Below are 25,216 nucleotides of genomic sequence, written 5' to 3'. Positions count from 1 at the left end.
AACAATGAAGATGCCATTCTAAAAACGCTTAACGCGCTGAAATCATCCAATCACTTCACTGACCCGCTCCCGGCTAACTACTTAAAAGACTTCACTCCTCTCTTACTTCCCCTCTGGACCAAGATCATTCATTCTTCCCTTCTGCAAGGTTCCATTCCAGACACTTTGAAAACGGGGCAGGTCTCGCCTATCCTAAAGAAACCCACAGCGGATCCTACCGACCCTAATAACTATCGCCCGATCTCCAACATCCCTATGTTAGCTAAACTCCTGGAAAAAAAAACATACAACTGAACTGTCACATTGATCGTTTCAACCTGCTGAACCAATTTCAATCTGGTTTTAGAGCAGGTCACAGCACAGAATCAGCCATGACTCATATAGTAGATGACGCTCTGAAAATCCTCGACCAAAATGATGCCTGTCTGTTAATCCTACTCGACCTGTCATCAGCTTTTGACACCGTCAAACACGACAACCTGCTGAATCTCTTGAAACACAGAATGGGTTTATCTGGAAGTGTATTTAACTGGTTCGCCTCCTTTCTCCAAAACAGATCCCAAAGATTCAAGGTCAACCAATCCTTGTCCTTCCCATCGTCTGTCACTCTGGGCGTTCCTCAAGGCTCCTCCCTCTCCCCCACCCTTTTCAACCTTTTCATGGAACCCCTCACTGATCTTCTCAGCCTCTCCAAAATCCAATTCCACATGTACGCTGACGATACCCAAATCTACATCAAAATTCTCTCTCTGGAAGACATCAAATCACTCAACTCCACATTACAAAAAACCCAAATCTGGCTGGCCGAAAACCACCTGAAACTTAACTCCTTCAAAACTGAATTCCTTATAACCGCCCCCTCCAAACAAAATTCAAACTATCACAGACTGGATGAAGCACCTAACAGCCCTAAATGGTCAATCACTCGTGGTCGACTCAGCAAAATCTCTGGGGGTTACGCTGGACAAGAACCTCAACATGCAGAAACACATCAGCGCCTCAACAAAGGGAGCCAACTTCCACCTAAGGACCCTACGAAAACTGAAACCCTATCTACCCGCATACGATTTCAAACAAGCTGTTCAAGCCTTAGTTATACCTCGCTTGGAATACGGTGCAGTAACCCTTTGCGGACTCCCGAGGTCATCGACAGCCCCGCTAAGAGCCACGGTCAACTCTGCTGCGAGACTCATCACAGGCTCTAAGAGAAATGCCCACATATCCCCGGACTTGAGAACCCTCAACTGGCTACCGTTTGAAGCCAGAATTCATTTAAAAATCGCTTGCCTGACACACAAGGCTCTCTACCACAACACTCCACTTTATCTAGCTCAGAAACTGGTGCTCTCAGCGGGCAGCAGAGCTTCCAGGAGTGCCAAGACTCTTCTCCTACAACCGCAATGATTTGCCAAGAAAAAAACGTATAACCGGTCCTTCTCCGGTATGGCTCCAAGGATATGGAATGCGCTGCCCAGTGAAACCAGAATGAACCCTTCCTCGGCCTCCTTCAAAAGAGAAGTCAAAGCTATCCTCATGGCTCAATCCACATGAACTCTATCTATCCTCTGTACTTTATTACTTGTTTTTCACTTATATGCGTCCTTTGTTTATATTTGCCATTTTACACTAGCATCGCACTGCCTTTTTACTGTTTTTGAATTTTCTAGCACTTCCTTATTACGTGATTCACTATAGCGTGTTATATTCTGTATATATTTCTACTTGTCATGTAAAGCGCTCTGATACTCGCAAGAGTCTGGTTCGTGCTATATAAAACCTCAAAAATAAAAATAAAAAATAAGATGGGTTCCTCTATTTTTGTTGTGTGATTTTGAGACCCGATGATGGTTCCAATTTCAACTTAAGGGATCGCAATATCAACTGTTTATTATACTTTGCACTGTTTTTATTCATTTGTAATTGGCTGTGCTGTTCCTGTTTTGGGTATGCATTCTGACAACTATAATCATGTGTGTATGACGTAAAAGAGAACCCTGAGCGCGTTTTGTCACCTTCACCCACAGCGCCTCAAATGAGTCATGCAATTCTGATGAGTCATGCTTCCCCTCCCTCAACAATGGTAATGAATAGCATTGTACACTCTGCAAATCTACACCTTGTTTGTGCCATAGCTTGTTTTCATGTGTACTGGTTTAAATAAAAACCAGGAGTAAATCGTTTACATTTGTGCAGCATAATAAAATGACATTGAGGAACCTTGTGACTCTTAAGAGAGTTGTCTCCCCGTATAAACCCCCCCACCCCCCAACCCGCCCCTTGCAGGGCTCAACTGGCTGTAACGTGAACGGGCATTTACAGGTGGGCCAGAGGGGTGTGGTCCGTTTTTGTGGCCGTGGAGGCCGTTTTCGCAGCAGTTCTGCAATACCGGCCCCCAGTAAAACAAGCATTGGAAATGCAATAGGTCTCGGATTTATTTGAGTTAGATCTAATGGCATTGTAAATGGTAATGTCTTTTAGCCATGCGTTATGGAGTGTATGCATGTGGTGTGTTGTGGAATTATGTGGGTTGGATTGGAATTGTAGCAATGTTGGCATGCTGTGCTTTAGATGAATATGTTTAAAAGTAAAGTGCACCATACTGTAATTGCTACAATAGTTAATTGTGGATGCGTTAACAAATGATGTGTGCACTGATGGCTCGTGGTGTGTGTGCCTGTAGAAATTGTGCACTGATGGCCGGTGGTGTGTGTGCCTGGTGGAAGCGTGCACTGCCGGCTGGTGGTGTGTGCCTGGTGGAAGCCTGCACTGACGGCTGGTGGTGTTTGTGCCCGGTGAAAGCGTGTACTGACGGCTGGTGGTGTTTATGCCCGGTGAAAGCGTGCACTGACGGTGTGGTTGTGTGGTTGCGGGTGTAGTTGCGTGTGTGGTGGTGAGTGTGTGGTGGTGAGTGTGTGGTGGTGAGTGTGTGGTGGTGAGTGTGTGGTGGTGAGTGTGTATGGTGGTGTGTGTGTGTGTGGTGTTGTGTGTGTGTGTGTGTGTGTGGTGTTGTGTGTGTGGTGTGTGTGTGTGGTGTGTGTGTGGTCTTATGTGTGTAGTCTTATGTGTGTAATGTTATGTGTGTGTGTGTAGTGGACTTAGTTCGAGTTTTCGTACCCTGTACACTCACACACTGCCCCTACACACTCACACACTGCTCACCCTACACACTCACAGAATGTTTACCCTGCACACTGACACACTGCTCACCCTACACACTCACACACTGTTCACCCTGCACACTCACACAATGTTCACCCTGCTCACTCACACACTGCACACCCTACACACACAAACACTGCGCAGCCTACACACAGACACACTGCTCACCCTACACACTCTCACACTGCTCACCCTGCACACTCACACACTGCTCACCCTACACACTCACACACTGCTCACCCTACACACTCACACAATGTTCACCCTGCACACTCACACACTGCTCACCCTACACACTCACACACTGCTCACCCTGCATGCTCACACGCTGCTCACCCTGCATGCTCACACGCTGTTCACCCTGCATGCTCACACACTGCTCACCCTGCATGCTCACACACTGCTCACCCTGCACACTCACACACTGCTCACCCTACACACTCACACACTGCTCACCCTACGTAATGCGAAAAGACCAAGCTCTGCCCATTGGCCTGTGTTGTAATTGTACAGTAGGTTGTGAGTAGTTGCGTTTGATTGGTTGGAGCGTCCCCTCCTTGCTGCTCCCCTCACAGAGGGCCGGCTGCCTCCATGAAGCTCCCAAGACACGTGTTCAGCTGTTCTTTGTTTTAGCTCCTGTGTGTCAGTGCACCGTGTAAGCGCACAAGTATACCCTGCTCTCTCTGGAACACTCACACTGCTGAGTCTCTCTCACACTGCTGAGTTTCTCTCACTCTGCTGTCACTCTCATTCTGCTGTCACTCTCACTCTGCTGTCACTCTCTCTGCTGTCACTCTCTCTGCTGTCTCTCACCCTGCTGTCTCACTCACTCTACTCTCACTCTGCTGTCACTCTCACTCTGCTGTCTCTCATGCTGTCACTCTCACTCTGCTGTCACTCTCACTCTGCTGTCACTCTCACTCTGCTGTCACTCACTCTGCTGTCACTCACTCTGCTGTCACTCACTCTGCTGTCACTCTCACTCTGCTCTCACTCTCACTCTGCTCTCACTCTCCTGTCTCACTCTGCTGCCTCACTCTCACCCTGCTGTCACTCTCACTCTCACTCTGCTGTCACTCTCACTCTGCTGTCACTCTCACTCACTCTCACTCTGCTGTCACTCTCACTCTCACTCTGCTGTCACTCACTCTGCTGTCACTCACTCTGCTGTCACTCTCACTCTGCTCTCACTCTCACTCTGCTGTCTCACTCTCACCCTGCTGTCACTCTCACCCTGCTGTCCTGCTGTCACTCTCACGCTCACTCTCACTCTGCTGTCACTCTCACTCACTCTCACTCTGCTGTCACTCTCACTCTCACTCTGCTGTCACTTTCACTCACTCTCACTCTGCTGTCACTCTCACTCTGCTGTCACTCTCACTCTGCTGTCACACTCACTCTGCTGTCACACTCACTCTGCTGTCACTCTCACACTGCTGTCACTCTCGCAATGTGTTTGTCGTTGGTGCTCAATCACTTAACATTCCTTACCTATCCCTAAATGAACCTGTCTAAAATGAATAAGAAATAAAAAATAAACGATATGACCACCTCCCTTACTAGTTTTTGACTAGCTTGACAGGCAGCACATTGTGCACAAGCACAGGAAACAGACATGAATGTGCCGTATCATTTAAATACGGTGCATGTGTGCCCTTTTCCTGTGACACAGTGCACAAGTTAGCTTGCTGCGCTGGTTGATTTTTTTATAAACGTGCCCCAAACTTTTTTGACAATAATTCCTGTGAATCTGGCGTACCCATTTTAACACTTGTGCTGAACTATTGGCACTCGCAAGAAAATGTTGCCAGTTTTTGTGAAAAATATATTTCTGCAGGAAACTCTGCAAGCTACTTGCAGGCCAATAATTTTGGTTTACGCGGGACTATGGTCACTTAATAAAAATTCGCACAGCCCTGCTTTTCACAAGTACACTAATCTGTGGTCAACTGTGGAAGTTCACGCCATGGCTTCTCCTACTCTGAACATTAGAGCTTTTCTGCTTTTAATCGTTTCAAGGAAATCCTTTCCTGTGTGGAATTTGGCAATTTTAGCCTGGGAAATCAGGGGAAAAGTGATTAGAATGAGTCTAACGTCCCTGCTCCTCTCCTATATGTCATAACCAGAAGCAGAGTAGCCCATGAAATATAGCCCTATCAAAACATCACTGAAAAAGCTGCTCCTGTGTCATGAAGGGGGCAACAAAGCTTTATCATAGAAAGTCATCAAGTTGGATGTTGGTGGGTCCACTCAACTGCTCATACTTCTGAGGTCGAAAAAATGAATACCACTGCCAATGCTGTAAATAAGTCCTATTATTATACCATCATGAGAATAGAGTGCTCAAGTGCAAGTCAGCAATCTGATTGTAAAGCAATTGTGCATCCAACAGCAATAATGTACTTGTTTCTGGGTACTTTAGAAAACCCAGAGTACTGGGGTATAGAACAAAACACAGACGTGTGAAAGTGACTGAAATTATTGTTAAATTTCACAAAAGGGCCTATTTGATTTCCTGATTATTTCGACGATGTTTAATAAGTCTACAAGTAATTAATGACGACTTTCCATATCTATCTATCTATCTATCTATCTATCTATCTATCTATCTATCTATCTATCTATCTATCTATTTATCTATCTATTTGATAGACGGATAAACTATATATCTATACACAGGCATTTAAAACAGCCAGTTTTATATATCTGTGTGTGTCAAAAATAAGCAGAGCGAAAACTTACAATCTGAAAAATTATTCTTTTTCCAGCTCTAGCCGGGAAGAAGAATCCTTTCACTGACGTCACCAGTCGCGCGCGTGTCACTGGTTCGCACGGAAAGTATGCCCAGAAACAAATCCCATTTCCCAAACAAAACGGGCTTTACGCGTCAGGTAGAAGGTTTGAAAGAAGTGAGACAAAATGGAAAGATCTTGCACAAACTTAAAAATAGACATGTTTATTCTCACCCTCGCTTAGGGTTTCGAATATACTTAGCAGCGCGTTCAGAATTGCTAATGGTTCTCCTAAAGACTGCGAGTGTCTGATCTTGTATATTGTTGCAGTCTCAACAGATATGTCCTCGAAGACCCTTTTATAAAGTGCTACAAGTACCAATCGTTATGTCCGCGAGCCCGTGCAAAGAGAGAGAATGTAGTTCCGGCACTTCAATCAAAACCACATTTTTTGAAAAATACATATACTATAGCTCACTTTTAGCAACTCGCATATATGTTTCTATTCTGTACAAATGACGTAATGCGTGTTAACACTCACTTTACACTTTGTCTACCATGCTAGTTATAATTAGTAAAAGTTGCAAACTGGATCATCTCGAAATTGAATTGTTACCCAGTGAACGCTGACACTTCTCTGGTGGGTGCCATCTGCTAGTCCGATTACAGGGGCCCTCCAGTGAAAAGAAACGTTCTTTTTTTTCCTTTAAACTGCCTCAGCACGGTCCCGGGAACGCTATTGGCCCTAATGCAAGCAAATAAAATGGACCCCTTGACCCCTGTTGGATGCTAATCAAATATGATTGGATGCAGAGGGCCCCTGTCCAACCCTGGGCACCGGTGCACTGCGCCTGTTGCACCATCATAGCTACATCCTTGCGCAGTACTGGTTCGCCAGCCGTCACCAACAGTAAATAGCCCAGAGCGTCCACCCCTAAGATGCCCTCTGGCTGGGATTGTGGTATTATTCACTACACCCATCCCACGTCCCGGTTGATGGCGGTTCCCCTAGTGGGTATCGGTGCCCGCTGTGAACACGTCGTGCGCCATTTGATCCAAGGAACGCGTTATCCTGCACGTGTCCCAAGCCCCGTCATAAATTTCACCCGACTCACATTCTGTGAACTGTCGATATCGATTCCTTGCCTCGTGGTTGTACTTCCCATTGGTGCAGCAGGGGTAGTGGCGCAGGAGCACAGGTGTGCGACTGCGAGGCCATCTACCCCACTTTTATATTTTTTTACTTCTCAACCAGTGAAGCGGTGGGTACGAGCTAGAGCCCATGTCGCCCTTGCACCCACTGTATACCTCGCGTCCTCATCCACAGCAGGTTCCAAATCTGACCGTTGGTCCCCCAGGAGGGGCCTCAGTTCTGATTGGCAGAACATGTTCCAAGCTTAGTCAACGTCATTCGACACAGGTGCATGTCTGATTGGTGTCAGAGTCAGACAGAGATTCACGTATGCTGCGGATGCGCCATACCTCACACCGTAAGAGCACTCAGCACCATGTTCCGTTCACTAGGCGCTCATGCACCCTGCCCAGACAAACTATTTAATACACAATGCCCACTGGAGCCTGCACTCATGCATCCCACATTCATGCACCATGAACTGTTGCAGTGTGCGCTCGTGCCCCGTGCAACTTGGAACATGCAATGTGCGCTCCCGCCCTGTGATCTAAATCCAACAGCGCAGGGTGCTAGATAAGGGCCTTCAAAGCCGGAATGTACTATATTCTGTAGGTAGTGCCTGTCATCACTTGTCACCAGGGTTTCTCCACCTTAATTGGACAGTGAAAGCACTTCATAACAGGACTGTTTCACTTTCCGGGGGCAGTGCCAACACTTTTCGACATGGCTGTGCTGATTTCTTTGGGCTGTGTCAGCACATCTCAACACGGCTGATTCATGTTCTATGGGCAGTGCCAGCACATCTCAACAGGACTGCTTCACGTTCTATGGGCAGTGCCAGTGGAGAGAAGAGAGTGAGTGATAGCGGACACATGGTTTAACATTAGTTGGTTTCTAACACACACGCCCGCTTGTAAGTATGTTAAGTTGCATGTGGCTGCTTTGAAACGGGCATCTTTTACCCAATTCGAAGCGCTCCATGGTGCATCTAGCCAGCTCCTAGGCACTCTTTATTGCATCTGTCCTGTTTCGCCGATACAGATGAGGGAGGGGGCCTGTCTCAGCGCCGGATGAGTGAGGCTAATGAAGCCCTTTCCCGGCCTGGCATGCAGCAGCTGCGTGCTGAGCGCTGCTGAATGGTGAACGCGCCCGGCCATCTGGATTCACTTACGGAGGCACCCTGACAGCTCCTAATTATAATTAATGTACTTCTTTGCGCGCACACGAACGAAAAATGCCCAACATGGCGGAGGAAAACTACATTTACCCTATCACTTCAAGCCTATTAAAACGACACCACAACGAAGACGAATCACTGGCCAGATGACAGAACACACTAAGGAATGTGTGGAATTTGTCTCGCCAAAGCCCTAGGAGATACTTTTTTTTTCTCTTCTTTAACATTAGGATCTCGAAACTCCTCCCACTTACGTGGGCGGAGGCCTCGCCCTAAAAAGTGGGTATGGTGCTTCTTACATGTTATAGAATTACTTTACAAAAGAAAACAACTAGGGGCAAGGCTGGCGTAAGTGCCGATGGCGCACGGTGCAAAAACATTTGTTGGCGCCCCCCAATGACCACCTCCTCCAAGAATTCCCTGACTACCACCCTTTAACTGTGCCCCTCAAGTCTTCATAATAACTCGCTCTCAGTTGCATTTAATTCGTTTTTAGACTGCCACTCATACCAGCGTAGGCTGTCCGAGCACTTTACATCACACACACACACATTAGATCGAGACAATCAATCGTATGTGTGTAAATCAGTGTATAGGAATTGTTGCATAAGACGCAGGACTATGAGGTGTAGGAGTTGCATGTCATCCATACTGGTAGGCAGTATAGTTTGAGTGCTTAGTCTAGAGAAGCGCAAACTCAGAATTTAAAACGTAACAGCATGGTCGGGGGATCTCTTTTTTTAATAAGAATTGATTTCTACACAAATGCACCTTTTTTGCAACTTTAGGATAATGAAAGACGGGGAACAACTTGTATAGCTCCAATCTATACCTTGCAGCTTTTTGATGACTGTTCATAGCTGACTATACTATATTAGGATTAATCACCAGAGTTAGCTAGACATTTGTATTCTTTCCTGAACGTTGCTGGAGGCAAGGAAGCAGTAGCAGGTGCTTTAAAGACATAATATACTTGCAAACACAGCGCTCCTACCTGAAGCCAGCGTCCAGTGCGGTGGCACCAGTCACACTGCCCTTGAGCCGGCCCTGACTAGGGGAAATATTCATGAGGCATAGTTACTGTAATTCTGTGCCACTGTATGGATTTAGTGCTCTGCTTATGATTAAATACCTTTAATTATAACTGCTACTCTAGAAAAAAAAGCATTGAATAAAGCATATATGCAGATATGTTAACTATATTGCTCCATTTTTAGGTCTCGCCTACGCAGTGCGCATGCGTTACATAGGAGGGCCTTTAGCCTTCGCTCTGCTCATTTTCAAGCACACACTCGTGCTTGTGGCGGCATCCACCTTGCGGGAGTGAGTAGGGGCGCACCACAAGCACAAGTGCAGTGCATGAAAATGAGCATACTTCTCTCTCAAGCGCGTAATCTTGGGCAAGGCTGTATTTCATGTCCATGGCCACTAGGTGAGGACTTTCAAATGCTTGGGCTCTGGTTGCACGTGGGTCTAAAAGCCTCTGTTTTGATATAATGGCCTATAATATTATGCTACATAGGTTCGTTTTCTAGTCACTTGTTTTTGTTCGTCGCTGTTCACAAGCAATGCGACCCCCATCAAACAGGATGCGAAAACCAGAGCAGCTGTTGCTGATAAGTATCTCTTCTCGTGCTTGACGATCGGCTTGTTTCCGAAGGGGTTGTGTCCAAGCCTCTTTTGCAAAGCTGTGCATTCCTCATCAGAAGGTCTACTGGGAATCTTAGAGACCAAGTGAACAAATAATTCTACATTCTTTGATTCTTGTAACTCGTGCCAGGGCTCCCAGACACATTGCTGCCTGCCCAGTGTGAATTATAGTCTAGTGCTGCATTGGATTTCCTGATTGCAAGGTAACAGGACACTTTTTACAACCGCGCCTATGTTATTTGTTTTAAATTACATTTCTCCGATATTTTTCCTTTCCAATTTACTTTCCACAGTATGGCAGACACCGATTTCATTTGTACATTGCTCCGATATGTTTCCCTTCCGATTTATTTGTCCCTTCTGATTTCCTTTGTAGAGTTGTTCACCGGTGCTCCGGAGAACGCTCACCTCACCCTGGGAGGAGGCTAGTTGCGAAGAGGGTCATTGTTTGAGGAGGGGGCTGGTCTTTGGGCGAAGGCATTCCATGCTCGCTCCACAATTAACCACTCACTTCCCTGACCCCCGAGGACTTGTGACCCAGCCTCGGGCCCGAATACACAGCTTTGCTGAGGCACCTCAGTCCACAAACTGATACATCACCCGTACCGTTCCAATACTACTGTGATTTGCATGCAGCTCTCTAAAGCTCTTTATACTGACCGGCCGACTCTGGATATTGCAGTAACGCGGCATGGGTTTACTTCTGCCAGTGCACCACATTTGAACCACAGAAGTTGCTATTTCTGGACTCTCACATTAATAAGCACTCGGAATGAGCTCAATGGCTGTAGGGGGCAGAGGGGAAGGGTTAAATCAATTAATTTTATTCAGTTGTTCAGGGATGTATACATTGTTGTTGAAATGACCTGTTCTTTGTACCTCCCAAACCGCAGATGACACACAGAGAGGTGTGCGTTAACCCTCATGCTGAACGTCGTCGTCGATACATTTCTACCTTTCTTCCGGGCGCCGTCCATTCCCTGTCCCGCTCCCTAAAAGTAAATTTTTCATTTTTCATCTTACTCAAAATGACCCTGTGATGGACACCTACAGAGATGCCTCTCCCCACGCAAGCACAAGCTGCTCAACAGAGCAGTTCTGGGAAAACTCTCTATTTAGGAGTTCAGCTGCTATTAGGCTTCCTGTTAAGGATCTGGGGCGCACTTTCACTTTAAGTACGGTAGCTGCCCCCATCATAAACAGTCTGCAAAAATATCTTCACTGAGGCCCGTTTGTTTTTGACCAGGCGTTTTGAGCTGCTGTGTTTCTACAGTGACGACTCTACGTGGGAAAGGCATACTCTGGCTAAACACTTATAAAAGTCCAAAAGGGAAGAACTATTGGCTATGCCAATGCTTGTTTACTGTTGTTGGGGAAGGGTTAGGGCAAAATGAACCACTCGAAGCTTTGCCTATTGTGAATCATGCCTCCTCGCACTTTCCAATCAAAATAAAGAACACTGCACAGAGTGTAATATGCTACCACACCTTAGTTGAAACTCCCTATTTGAAGTCTGGGTTCCTGACTGGCCCCAACAGGACATAACATTCGACATTTGCCCTGACAGTGAACGGCACTCCTGGGGCTGAGATGTTCGAAATTGCAACAACATCCGGAAGCATGTACAAAGATGGACTATTGTTTTGAGTGAATGGTATTGTTATATGAAAGGAGCAATCCCATGGTTCGAGTCGAGGGTCTAATTTGTTTTTGTTAAATGTAATGTGGAAATGAGAATTCTATGTCACATTAAGTTATTTATTGCTGCATGCAGTCTTACAATCATGCTAATAGTTCAAATAAATACAATGAAGATAAAATAATTAAATGTAGGCAAAGTTCAACGTTCTTTTACATACATATATGTAAGTTACTAATTGTTATCTGCTATTAGTTAGCGCTACTGTGTATTTCCCATAATAGAAAATAAGGTTTAGTTTTCACTTTTGCAAAAATACACGATTTTAATGAGTTGGAACTGTTCGTGTATCGTGGTGTTTTGAGGTCTGGCATGAACTAGTTTGGCTCAAACAGCTCTTCGTCTCATAAAATCAATTTAGTTTATTCATGAAGTCTGTTGGAAGTGGATCAATTTTATCTGGCTGCTGATTACATTTCCAGTCTATAAAAGCTGTTAATTTGCCTGTTGTCATCGTTTGCATGGTGAGTGCAGTTGTTTGCCTGTCAGTTTTATTTTCTCCCTGTCCTCGTTTAATAACGGTAGTTTTAGTGTGACATGTTTCTCTCCTGTTACATGGCTGTTGGCATTTTACTTCAATGATTACGTTGTTATGTTTTTAGAGATTGAGCAAAAGGTTGCTTTTTCTTAATTGGTGATGCATAGCGTTATAGTCCTTGCATGTTCGCAGTAATGCTTAAAGCGATAGTTTATCATCCTTACCAATAATGGCGGTGTTTTGTGCTTTAGGTTCTGCTCATTATGAAGATATCTTTACAAGCAGTAGCACTGTGGGGGGAAAAGGCTCCTTCTCATAACATCACTGCCATCATGTTTACAGATGATCAACAAACTGTCGTGACGGGAAGCCTCGAGGGACAAATATGTCTTTGGAACGTCTCATCAGAGTTTAAGGTTTGTAAATCAAACTCATTTTACTAATGTTATTGAGACAGCCATGCTCAGTTCTCAGTTTTACAAGTGTACCAGCAGGAAGAAAGTGAAGTTTCCGTACACAGACATAGAGGACTTGCCAATTCCCTAATGTGTTTTTACTCGTTTATTATTTTAAAATATATCTGGACATTTAGTGTGATAATTGATTCGTAGAAAGCCGCATAGCCATTATTCAAATGAACGGTTTAGTGCAAAATTCAACTAGTTGAAGGTGGTACACTGTTAACTAAAAGGGATAGTATAATTGATGGCAAACTAGATCATGTGATCATGTGTTAACAAAGCAGACCTGCATCTGTGTGATAGAATCATAGCCACAGTAAATACAGATGGGTTCCATGGGTTAGCAATTACGCTTTTTGCACAAGAACCAAAAAAACGCAGGAAGGAGTAAAGCTCCGAACATGTCCCTCGATCTAGAACTGGATAGAGTGGTGCAGATGCATTGTTTACATGATATTACAAAGAGCATGTACTGTGACGTGGCCATTGAGGGATGATGACGCACTTGAACGTCGGGGGTACTATTAATGTGCACTGTGCCACCTTTCATTCTTATACAACGTTTTCAGAACAACTGGTCCTGCAATTTAACAGCAGCAATTCAAGCAGCCTTATAAGTCTACAAATCCCCGATTTGTGCATTTTTAAAACCTCATTTGAATGACACCAACGGGCAGAGTCTTGGCATCAGAGCACATGAATATACAGCAGACACACGTTGCTCTGTTTATAAAGGAATTACACATTTTCAGTAATAAGGGGACATGAGTTTATATCGCACTCTCAGTTAAAATTTGGGGACTTGCATCGGAGGGTCTTTACAGAAAAAATAGGCCAAAGACAAAAGATTGTTTTCTTATCGCTATTGCTGCCTCCAGTAAAAACCTGCTGTTTGAGTCCACCAGAGTTGTAGGCAGAGCGGGCCGTTCAGTTAAGAGCGGTACGGCCGGGTTGGGGGGTATTTGACAGACGACCAGGGGGGAAATTAATTAAATAATTATTTTTCCGTCGTCGTCTGACGAAATCATTCCCCCCCACCGCTTCACCAACCTCTTACCTGCATGGGCCGCGGCTGGTGGTACCCACCTACATTTGTGTGGCTAGATCTTATGATGAAGCATGCCACGATAAGTTTTGGGTGAGGTGACCTTTCCAAAATCTTTGAACATTTGCTGGATGAAAAAAATGTATAAAAAAAGACACAATAGGTTTCCCCCAAAACTTTTATGACTTCGGCATCGGTTGTGTGAATATGTATAATTAAGAAGCACATGCTTAGCTGTCAAAGTCAAAAGCAAGCTTTATTCGATTAGTTAAAATCATAAAAGCAACAAGACAATACATATTTTAAAAATTTGACATGTCGCATAGTTCATGTGATTAAAAACATTAAAAAGTCAAGTCCGGTAGCAGTATCTAGTGCATTCAAGTAGTTAAAAAATTGGTACAAAAACAATTCAATCACAATGTAATATAGAGGAGAATAATTTACTTAAAAGCATTAACAGAATCTACAGTATAGTGAGGTCACCCTTCCAAGTACCTCGGGGATAGCTTCCTGGCCTTCATACGCATCGCTGTGACCAGAAAGCTAGCAACCCCGAAGACTGTCCTAGGGCTACCTAGTAGCTGTAAGTAAAGAAGGGCTGGGCGTACTTGTACAAAACCTGCTTCCCTTAAAATGGGGGCCAAAAACTGCATTCTGCACTTCTTGAAATGATCACAAAACATTACAAAATGCATGAGGGACTGCTCAGAAAAGTTATCGCAGCTGCATGGGATTGACTTCTACGGGGAAGTCACCTAAGGAGTACTGTATGATGTTGAACCTAAATCTAATAAGCAAATGTCGGTGGTATGGGCGGCTTACAATTTTTAGATAAGGTTCAATTGAGGGCGTAGTCAGGAGGAGGAAGTTGGCTCTGGCTCTAGGTTTAATCAGTTCCTCGCTCTCCCGCGTTTGCAATGCCCTCCTCAGGAAGTTATCCTTAATCCATTTCACGTCCCCCCTACAGATTGTGTTTGGGTGGCTGAAAAGGTTGGGCCTGCCAAGACTACCCAGTGCGCCTTTTACGTAAGCCAGCCACGATATTTTTGAAGCGTTATCCAGAGCCATGCAGTCCCTAAGAATGGTATGGTTAAGTGTAATGTCCTTGTTCAGCCAGGTTTTGGCCCAACATACCAACATACCAATGGTGCCAAAAGAAGCAGGTCAGTAATGTATCCTAAACCTAAACCTAACCCGGAGTGTAGTGAAAAAACTGGTGTCGATTGTGGAACACTTAGTAGAGATCTAAGGAACTGGTTTTCCACAATCTGCAATTCACCAGTTGAGGAGTAGCCCCACAGCGGTGCACCTAAAGTGGCTATGGATAGGCATTTAGTTTTGTAGACTTTCAGTAATGCCTCCATTGGTCGTGAGCCAAGTCGCTTTGCGAAACTCAACAAAGCTGAGGTTGATCTAATTACAGCTAGTGATTTAGCAGACACCTGTGGTTTCCACGAACCCTTCTCCTCAAAAATCACACCCAGGTATGTGAAGACTTGCACCCTAGATACCCTCTCCCCGCAGCAGGTAAAGGATTTTAGCTTTTTTGGCCTTAGCCGCCTCCCAGCCACCATAACATGTGATTTTTTTGTTGTTGATCAAAAGGTCTAACTTTGACATAAAGTCACCAAACGCGTCCAGAAGCCTTTGTAACCCCACGCCCGTGCGAGCTAGGAGGACCGCGTCGTCCGCATATAATAAAACAGGGACTGCGCAACCCCCCACATACGGGATATCAAGTGTGGACCCCTCCAAGGCTTTATCCAGGGAGTTGATATAGAGAGTGAACAAGAGCGGGGCTAAAATACAGCCCTGCCTCACACCTCTTCTGGAGTTTCCTTCTCGGGTGATTCTAATGGAGGCTGATAGATCTTCGTGGAGTGCGGCCAAAAAGTCTACCAGGGGAGGATCAAACCCAAATGCCAGCCAATATAGCCCATAACTTGGCCCTATTGACCAAGTCAAAGGCCGAGGAGAGGTCCATAAAGGCCAGATATAAGTGGCCCTCCTTCGCCATGGTGTACTTACTGACCAGCATATGAAGGTTCAGACACTGGTCAATTGTACCTCGTTTCTCACGGAAGCCATACTGGAGATCAGAGAGGACCCCTTTCTCTTTGGTAATGTTGCCCAGTCTGCGTAAAATGACTCTGCCAAGAATCTTAACGGCAGAGTCGATTAGCGAAATCGGCCTATAGCAGGCCGGATCGCTTCTTGAACCCTTCTTGTATATTGGGACAATGGTTGAGGTTGACCAAGATTTAGGAAACTCTGCTGTGACCGTTGCATTAAAAACATTGGTGAGTATTTTAGCCCACGGGGTGATCTTGAGCTGTATAGGTCTGCCGGGACGCCGTCGGGTCCCGGGGCCTTGTGCTTGGTCATCTCGTCAATAGCCCTGCTGACCTCTAATTCAGTAAAGACAAGGGGGGATGCTTCTGTCAGAGGCTGTTGGGATCTATCGGGTGCTGGAATCAGATCACTGTTATAAATTTTACTAAAGTGATCAACCCAAAGATCCTCGGGAATCACACAGTCCATAACAGTGTTAGTTGATGCAGCAAAATAGGAATGGTTTATAACCATCCAGAATTTAGAACTGTCCTTCAGAACATTAGCCGTTGTTAGGCTGTCCCAAGCCTCACTTTTTATTGACTTTTTACGAGACTCGATGGCCTGTCTATATTCTTTCCTAAGCCCTGCCACCAAAACCCTGTTTCTTGGCTGCTGTTTCAGGGCATGAAGTAAGTCATTGTGTGTCTTTGAGCACTCCCTGTCAAACCATCTTGGGGTGGAGGAGTCTACTTGCTTAGTGCTTGTTAAATCCTTGTTGATCTTAGAACATATGGTGGAAAAAGAGCTGATAATGGCAATATCTTCGGATGTGCTATCCATACAGATTGTCATATCATCTTGTGAGTTCAGTACGAGGTTATCCATAAAGGTATCTGGCACAACCTTTGCCCAATTCAGTCTACGGCCCTGCTCCTTGGGAACAAGGGTATCACCACGGCCCCCCAGACGCTCAACCTGGGTGACGATGTTGCGACCCACGTTCAGGAACAAGACCACTGGGTTGTGATCACTAAATGGGGAAGAACTTACTTCATAGGATACCACTGTATCGATTAACCCCGGTGAAATAAAGATATAATCAATAACAGTGTTAGCATCCCTACCAATAAAGGTCGGCGTTCTCACATCCCCCCAAGACCCTTGTGCCTCGTACATATTTTGGTTGGCTAGTAGGTTTTCCAATTCCGCCCCCTGTGAAGTATGCTCAAAGTGAGTGCTGACTGCTCCCGGAGGTCCCAATTGCTCATTTTCCTGGCATCCCCAGCTACATGGGTGGACATTAAAATCTCCCAATAACAGGGTTTCGAATAAAGCAGGTTGCTGTGACTTATATGTTATTAAAAAGGAAGATAGGGAACTCAAGTGTGAACAGTTTCTATCCCTATCGGGTGCATTATAAAAATTAATTATCAGGATTAACGGGGAGTTTGGCCTAACTCACTCTATACCTAAGATGTTTTCCGATGTGTGAACAATTTTCCGTGTAGTACCCACCAGGTTTATAGAGAAGAGTATATGCAGACCACCCTTGTGCCTGCCACCCTCCCCCGGAGTAGCTTTGACTGAAAAGCTACGGTACCCATCTAAGAAAAAATCATCACTGGTGTCCCATGTTTCCTGGAAACCCAGGATATCGTGTTGTGTTACAAGATTTAACCATCTTGCATCAGTGACTTTCTTTCTTAGCCCAGCAATGTTCCAACTCACTGCTGTAACATAGCGATAGCTAGCTACGGTAGAGACATCCCGACTCGATGAAACAGTGGGTAATTGTCAATCGTTAGTGTCTAAAGTAGAGGCAATCATGAGAGGATGGAACCTGTTGCTAAGTACAATCCCTTGCCCCTGGCTGTGAGTATGCTGTTCCTGGAGGACTGATGCTGTTACGGTATTTGATCTTGCCCGCAATAAAGCCTGCTGAGTTTGATAGGATACATGGGGCTTCGCTCTTATGCCCTCTACTCTTCCTGGGGGGGATGGGATAGACGGGTATTGTGTTTTGGGCTGAGGATAGGTTGGGTAGGTGGGAGGAGGATAGAAGTACCCTAGTGGGAGTGGTCTAATACCTACACCACCTAAATCAGATCCATCCCAGAGTAGAGTGTCTGCTATGTGAGATGTATTAAAATTAACAATCACACAGTCTCCAGTGATGCATTTGGGCCTCCTCCCCACCCAATCTACCCTTCATGCAGCTATAATATGTTTACCCACGTCCAGACTTCCACTACTGAACTGTGTGCACCAACACCTAGTTCTATGTAGTAGATCTGACTCCGATTCCCTCTGGTGTGGTTTAAGACACGGAATCCCAGTTAAAATAACAACTAGACTTGCTGCGTCCGGAGGGAGATCCACTGGTCGACTCAGTCTTTTTTTGGGTTCGCTAGTGTGATGCTCCTGAGGTCTAGGGGTGGGTAGCACTTTAGGGGACCCTATCCCCTCTGCACCAGCATTTTGTGTCCCCCGTAGAGAAGTAATCTTGTCATTGAGTGTTGTGAACACGGGTAAATAATTAGTGCTGGGCACTTGCATTGGTGAACTAGGTGGTGCGTCAGTTGGTATGTTAACCCTCCCCTGTTGCTCAGATGCTATTTTACTCCTAATTGGTGTCTGGCAGTGTGGGTTAAACTCCTTAAGGTATTTGTCGATTCTTTCGCATTTTTTCATAATATTGTCTACACATAGTTTGAGTGTCCACAATGTCTTTAGCTATGTTGACCAATAATGGTTCCAGCCGTGATTCGAAAAGTCCCTCCACCACGTCGGCCAGGTTGGCATGAAGGCCCTCAGATATCAGATTATCCTTTGTAACAGTGTGCTCCTTACGGGTTTCCTCGCCTCGTGTGTTTTTTGTCTTAGATGGCGTGTTCAAAGTGGAATCGAGATGTGCAGTATCGCTACCCAGATCCTGCGGTGGAGTGATGGACCTAGGCACAGAGTAGGCGGTGGGAGCCATAACAACTATTTTAGGTTCCAGTGGGATATGTGAGGCGGACTCGGGAACTGCTACGTCTGTTAAGTCTATTAAGTCCCTCGGCTCTGTGGCCGGCTGATCGAGACCCAGTTCTTTTTCCGCATTAGCAATTTCATCATTTAGAACCCCTACTGCGGATGTCAAATATGAAATGATGGTCTCTGATTTCCTGGGGACTTTGGGCTTCTTACCTTCTCCGCCATTCACAGTCAGCTTGCGTTTCCCCATTACGTGGATCAGGGTCTCTCGCCCTGCCCTGCCTCCTCCTGCCAACGACTGCCAAAGACTGTCCCGCCCTTGTCCCGGGCTTCTCCCGGTCGCGACTCGCGGGGCGAGAGGGAGGTCAGCGTTTTTCTAGCGCCTCCGGGCGCTCCAGGCGTGTCACGGGCACGCCGCCCCTGAGGCTGCTGGGGGCTGTAGTTCGGGGCGCCTCCCGGTGCTCCCCGTCTGGCAAGCAAAATACCGCCGTTCACCTCACGGCACCGCCCGTTGGCGTCCCAGCAAAGTTTGCCGCTCCTGGTGTTCCCCCCTGGACTCACGGGAGGTCAGCGTTTTTCTAGAGCCTCCGGGCGCTCCAGGCGTGTCACGGGCGCGCCGCCCCTGAGGCTGCTGGGGGCTGTAGTTCGGGGCGCCTCCCAGTGCTCCCCGTCTGGCAAGCAAAATACCGCCGTTCACCTCACGGCACCGCCCGTTGGCGCCCCTGCAAAGTTTGCCGCTCCTGGTGTTCCCCCCTGGACTCACGGGAGGTCAGCGTTTTTCTAGCACCTCCGGGCGCTCCAGGCGTGTCACGGGCGCGCCGCCCGTGAGGCTGCTGGGGGCTGTAGTTCGGGGCGCTTCCCATTGCTCCCCGTCTGGCAAGCAAAATACCACCGTTCACCTCACGGCACCGCCCGTTGGCGTCCCAGCAAAGTTTGCCGCTCCTGGTGTTCCCCCCTGGACTCACGGGAGGTCAGCGTTTTTCTAGCGCCTCCAGGCGTGTCACGGGCGCGCCGCCCCTGAGGCTGCTGGGGGCTGTAGTTCGGGGCGCCTCCCGGTGCTCCCCGTCTGGCAAGCAAAATACCGCCGTTCACCTCACTGCACCGCCCGTTGGCGTCCCAGCAATGTTTGCCGCTCCTGGTGCTTAGCTATCTTTCCTCTTTCTCTCCACTAGTGGATTAATGCACTAAAGTATATCTGTCTGTCTTTAATTTAATTCTGTAAATTGCCTCCGTACAACAATGTATGTGTCAAGAGGCTGGATGAAGATGCTGCTCCATTCTGTGATTAACACTTTTTTTTATTGGCATTTCATAGTAGATTAGAACAAAACAGCACAATATTAACACTGAATCAGTTCCCTGAGTTTACAATTATTAGTCCATGTTATACAGGCAGGAGCAAGTGAACACTCACAAGCAAGTGATCCACCATGGGGGGAAGGTCCTTCTCCTACTTAGCGGCCAAGACCTGGAATTCTCTCCCCACTCACCTCCGACTCACACCGAACCACCTCTCCTTCAGAAAACAACTGAAAACCTGGCTGTTCGATAAGTAATGCACCCACCCTCCCTCAAGCGCCTTGAGACCCTCTGGGTGAGTAGTGCGCTATACAAATTCCTGAACTTGAACTTGAACTCACAAGGGATGGGTTACGGCCACAAGAGGACTAGATGCCATAAGATAATAATAATTCACATTTAAAATACAAACAATAACCGTGTCTATACGGGCCTAAGTGTTCTCGCAGAATGTGAGAACAATATCAGCTGCAGAGAGGTAGGGGGGAAAGGGGCCAGGGAACGGCAATCCACTCTGCTTAAGGCTGCGCCAGGACCTGGACACCCTCAATTCCAACAGGATTTGGCTTATTTTGACAGCCAGGACTCAACCCCACAGTCTGCCCCACCTCAGGGGCCACTGCAGCCCCAGGGGATTCCCATGTGTCAACTACTTCCCTCCAGAGAAGTTCAATAGGTCTGTGACGGACACCCCTTGCTTCCTCCCTCTGAAGCACCTTTTTCTCAGCCCGTGCTCAGCGTGCAACCTCAGACACCCCATGTTTGCATATTAGATGCTCTCCATTCTGTTGTGGTCCAGGAATGTAAGGCCTATATTGTGGTGCTTATGAAAAGGGTGACTATTCATGATGAGTGCCCATAACAAGTCTTAACATATTTCTGCATCAATTCTCCTACCCATGTAAGGGGAACACATGCACTCAGTCATGAAAAATATTAAATGGATTATCTATCATGCAGGGTAAGAAATATTCTAATGGCATTGAGGGATGGTTTGTAGTAAATCTATGCTGATCTCTACTTTATTATATACAGATGTTGAAATATTATTAACACATACTCCAAAAATTTTGGAGTCTTCGGTCTGAGCTTTCTTGAATATTATGTCCGAACTTGACTTGGAGGCCAATTTCGATAAATCCATGGTTTTGGATTGTGGTCTGATTAGTTCTTCTCTGTGAACTCTTTCTATTGATGGCAATACATTTCTGAAGGTTTTATCATTGATACCTCTAATTTATGACATCCAAATCTGTTGGTAAGGAGCCCAAAAATTAGACAGTCTGTGGGTTCTCTGTTTAACCTTTCAGGGGCTCTTGAAAGTAAGCCCCCATATTATACATATACAAAATGGCAATGTGTACCAATAGCACTGTATGGTGCAGTCATCTGGGACTATGCCAATTTCCATTTTTTTGCATTTAGAGAAGAATCCTTGCCTTCGCCGTCTATTGTATCTCCCTTTATCGTACCCCAGTATGATATGTCCTGAGGAACTTGGTCTTCCATTCATCGAGGAACTTTAAGGTGCCTCTCTCTTACTTCGCTTTCAGTTTGGTCAAACCCTCCTGCCGGTCTTAATCGTCAGGTTATTGATGACTGCATAAGTTCCGATAAGGGCCTTAGTATATTCTGCCTTTCTGATGTTCAGTCTACATTGGTATGATTTGGGTTCATTAAGGCTGGCAAACATTTTAAAACCTGATACATTGCATCTGAGGAAGTTGTTTCTAGAAAGCAGTCATGCAGATATGGCGGGTGGAGACACTCAAAAACACTCTGTTAGGAGTTATTGATTGCTTAAAAAACTTTGGGTATTAAACCCTATCTATTGAAAGTGTTTGCACCTGGGAGAGAGCTCTTCTGACTTTGTCAGGCATGGTTATACGCTGGAAGTTGAGCTTCCTGTTGGGAAAATATAATAGGTCCAACTTAGGTGTTTGCCCTTGCGACGGTCAAACGGATCAGACCCTTTTGAACTTTACTCTCTTTTGTAGATTTTATGTAACTTATTGTATACATTTTTTATTCAGGTTTGTGGAAGCGATAGGGATTTATGTAGTGTTGACCGGCACTGTGTTTTTTTTCCAATTTTAAAGGGGGAAGGCTTATATCTTAAAGCCGGTTCTTTCGCAAACTCTTCTGTGCTAAGCCATAAATAAATGTTTTCTGTAAAGTGTGTTTTACTGTACGTGATATTATGATTATGTGTATATAATCAAATGGGGATGAGATGGTGAGTGTAGTGTGAGGTAGGATTCTTTAACAAACAACCGAGTTACAGACTGTAATATCAAGGAGGGCGGGAGGTGTCCCCTATTCCCCGACGGGCGCTCCATTTGAGCCTTCAGCAGCCCGTAGCCCTGTCACACTAAGGAAAATATTGTAGCTTTGAGATGGAAAGATGCAGATGCCCACCTGAGACTGGGGACTGGCCGAATGGAACACCAGGGGCAGAATCTCTTGCCTGACCCCATGTTGGCCCCCATAAGATCAATCTGACTCAACTTGCCTGACTATAACATGGCAGCTTATCCTCATTCCCTTTCCTATCCTGCCACCCTCGTCTTCTACACTCGCCCGTCTCTGGACTCAATGACCTTCGGTCACTTCCTGATCTTCACACTAAGACGACTGTGCAAGAATCACATGGACGATACTCGGTGGAGCTGCTCCGACAGCTATAGGGGAGATTGGCTCTGGCACACGGCTATGGGCGACACCTACCCAGCCGGATTTCGGACATTTGTCTCGTCAGTTTCTCCACTGCTTGCCCCCCCATGTGGTCTCCCAACTCTCCTTGGTCCTTTTTGGGTCTTGATTTTCTTGTTCGCTAGTAACTGATCTTCACACTAACCCGGCTGAGCACGAATCACATGGCCGATTCCCGATGGAGCTGCTCCGACAGCTATAGGGGAGATTGGCTCTGGCACACCGCCATCACCTACCCAGCTGGACTTTAGACATGTCCCGTCAGTTTCTCCACTGCTGTCTCCTTCCTGTGGTCTCCCAACTCTCCTTGATCTTTTGTTGGGTCTTGATTTTCTAGCTTTGCTAGTAACTCCTGTCTTGACTACGTAATCAGGCTGTAACTAATGTGAAAGATTTGTTACTTGTAACCTGCTGTTTCCTTATGTAAAGCGCTCTGATACCTCCGGTTCTAGCCAGCGTTACATAAATCTCAAATAAATAAAAAAAAATTAAAAAAAGTTTTAATAGCACAGGATATTTGGACAAAAAGTCTCAATCTCATTCATAGACCTAGCATCCTTGGTGTGGTTTCCCTTAACTTCTTACCTCTGCTTCCTGTATTTTTGACTGCGTGCTGGATTTAGTTTTGCCTGGTTTAGGTACGCTGGGAATTTTGCCACTGCTGATCAGTGCCAAAGTGCAAGTGCTTCCTATGCAAATTGTAATTGTAATTGGTTATCCATGATTGGCATATTCGATTTACTGGTTAAGTCACTAGTAAAGTGCTCTGTGTGGGCCCAGGGCCTGTAAATCAAATGTTACTTGTGCGCCTGCAGAACAGATTGTGCCGCCCATACCAGTAGCCTCTCAAATGTATCTCAGACCTGCTGCTGCAGTGTCTGCGCACGCTGTATTTAAATACCATGTCGACCTGGCAAGTGATCTCACTTGCCAAGCCCTAACCTTCCCTTTTCTTACATGTAAATCACACCTAAGGTAGGCCCAAGTTACCTCCTGGGGCAGGGTGCAGTGTATGTTGAAGGAAGGACATGTACTGATGTGTGTTGCATGTCCTGATAGTGAAATACTGTGTATTTCTTTTTTTCACTATTGCAAGAAGTAGCTCTCCCATCATTGGAGCTGCCTTGTAACATTTTACAAGTGTAAATTTAAATTGGGAACAGCTAGAGATTTAGAGTTTAGGCTCTCTGAACTCCACACCTTTTAGTGAAGGTGGTTTTTAAATTATGTGTTTGAAAATGCCACTTTTAGAAAGTAGGCATTTTCTTGTTTAATAAAGGTTAAAGTTATAAAGTCCACATTTGTAAAGCGCACAATCACCCGTAAGGGTCTCTAGGCGCTGGGGGGCTGTCGGGAAGATTAAGCGAGCTATTGCCCAGAGTCACACGGTGCTGGGCTAACCTGCCGCCGGAGCCAGGGATCGAACCGTGGTCCCCAGATTCCAGCGTCAGTCGCCCTGGCCGCGGAGCCACACCTCTCCCTAGTGTGCCTCTGCCTTCTTGTGGATTCACTGTCTGGTTTTAGACTGACAGGTGCTGTTGGTGCATTCCCTCCAGACACTCACACAAAGGGAGCTGAAGTGAGCCTTGCACATGCTGATGGGCCAAACTGGGCTACAGTGGTGGGAAGAGTTGACACTGACACATGGATAGGCTGTGGCTGCCCTGTACAATGCTGTCTCCACCTCCTGTAGTGAAACTGGACCAGGGAGTACAGAACTGGTTTTATTGAGCAAGAGTGACTTGCTGAACAAAGACTTCAAAGGGAAAAAGGATTATAAGTATTAGACCTAAAACCCCAGAACTTTAGATTACTTCTGGAAACAAGGGGAACCTCTGCCAAGGAGAAGAGCTGGAGTGCTGTGAGGAGGAGACTTTCCCTTTGCTATGTATTGCTTTACTGGGTTGATCTGCAGTGGCAGCTTCTGCCAAGGAGAGGACAAGCAATGGAATTCGCTGTGAAACCTGCTTGGGAAGAGTATCCAAGGGCTTGTGTATGCTTTCCCCCTGTTCTGAAGTCTCAAGGACACAAAGACTTCACCTACAGCCATCTTGAACTCCCCTGCAGGGAGTTATGACCCACCTGGGTTCCTATTCCAGTTCTGGGCCTCTGGAGGTTGCTCTTGCTGCAGACAGTTTTGAAGAACTGCATAATTTGACAAAATCGATGCTTTGCTCTTGCAGCTGAATTTTGTAATGAAGCATCGCCGTGGGGGAGAGATTATCAATGCACCGCCACATGCAGCCAAAGAAATTGATGCAGCGCCTGCCCGTGGTCCAAGAACCCTCTTCACACTAACTACAATGCAGGCCTCCCATTGTGTGGCTAAAAGAATTGAGCAGCTGCGGAAATCCACACAGCGCCCAGAGGACCTGAATTTTCTTGTGCATAGTGCCTGCCTGGCAAGTTTTTCGGACACAACACTGGCAGACCAGAATCGCCTGGGAAATCAACACATCACTTCTCCCTACAGTCCGGATTAGACGCATCACTTCTGAATGCAGCAGAACTGTCACATCGGCTCCGCAAGAACTCAGGAACTAATGCATTGCTGGGTTTCTTTATGCTTCCCTCCTCTGTGGCTGTTTGGCCTTGTGGATTTCGACTCGTTTGAGGTACTTTGTGTAAAAATCACGCA

The 25,216-nt window shown here is 46.1% G+C and overlaps 1 protein-coding gene across 1 annotated transcript in view; it reads left to right on the top strand.

Moving 5' to 3' along the window:
• Nucleotides 1-25,216, top strand: part of WDR72 (WD repeat domain 72) — a 1,209,089-nt gene that overhangs the window by 110,598 nt on the left and 1,073,275 nt on the right. Inside the window, exon 2 of the mRNA XM_078684855.1 lies at nucleotides 12,279-12,443. Within this exon, the coding sequence (XP_078540981.1) occupies nucleotides 12,291-12,443 (153 nt within the window). The 5' untranslated portion in view covers nucleotides 12,279-12,290. The remainder of the gene's footprint in view (nucleotides 1-12,278; nucleotides 12,444-25,216) is intronic.

This window comes from Lissotriton helveticus, chromosome 3_2 (assembly GCF_964261635.1).
Source record: "Lissotriton helveticus chromosome 3_2, aLisHel1.1, whole genome shotgun sequence".
NCBI classification, from domain to species: domain Eukaryota; kingdom Metazoa; phylum Chordata; class Amphibia; order Caudata; family Salamandridae; genus Lissotriton; species Lissotriton helveticus.
Note: the sequence above shows the minus strand (reverse complement) of the source record. Positions and strands in the feature narration are given on the sequence as shown.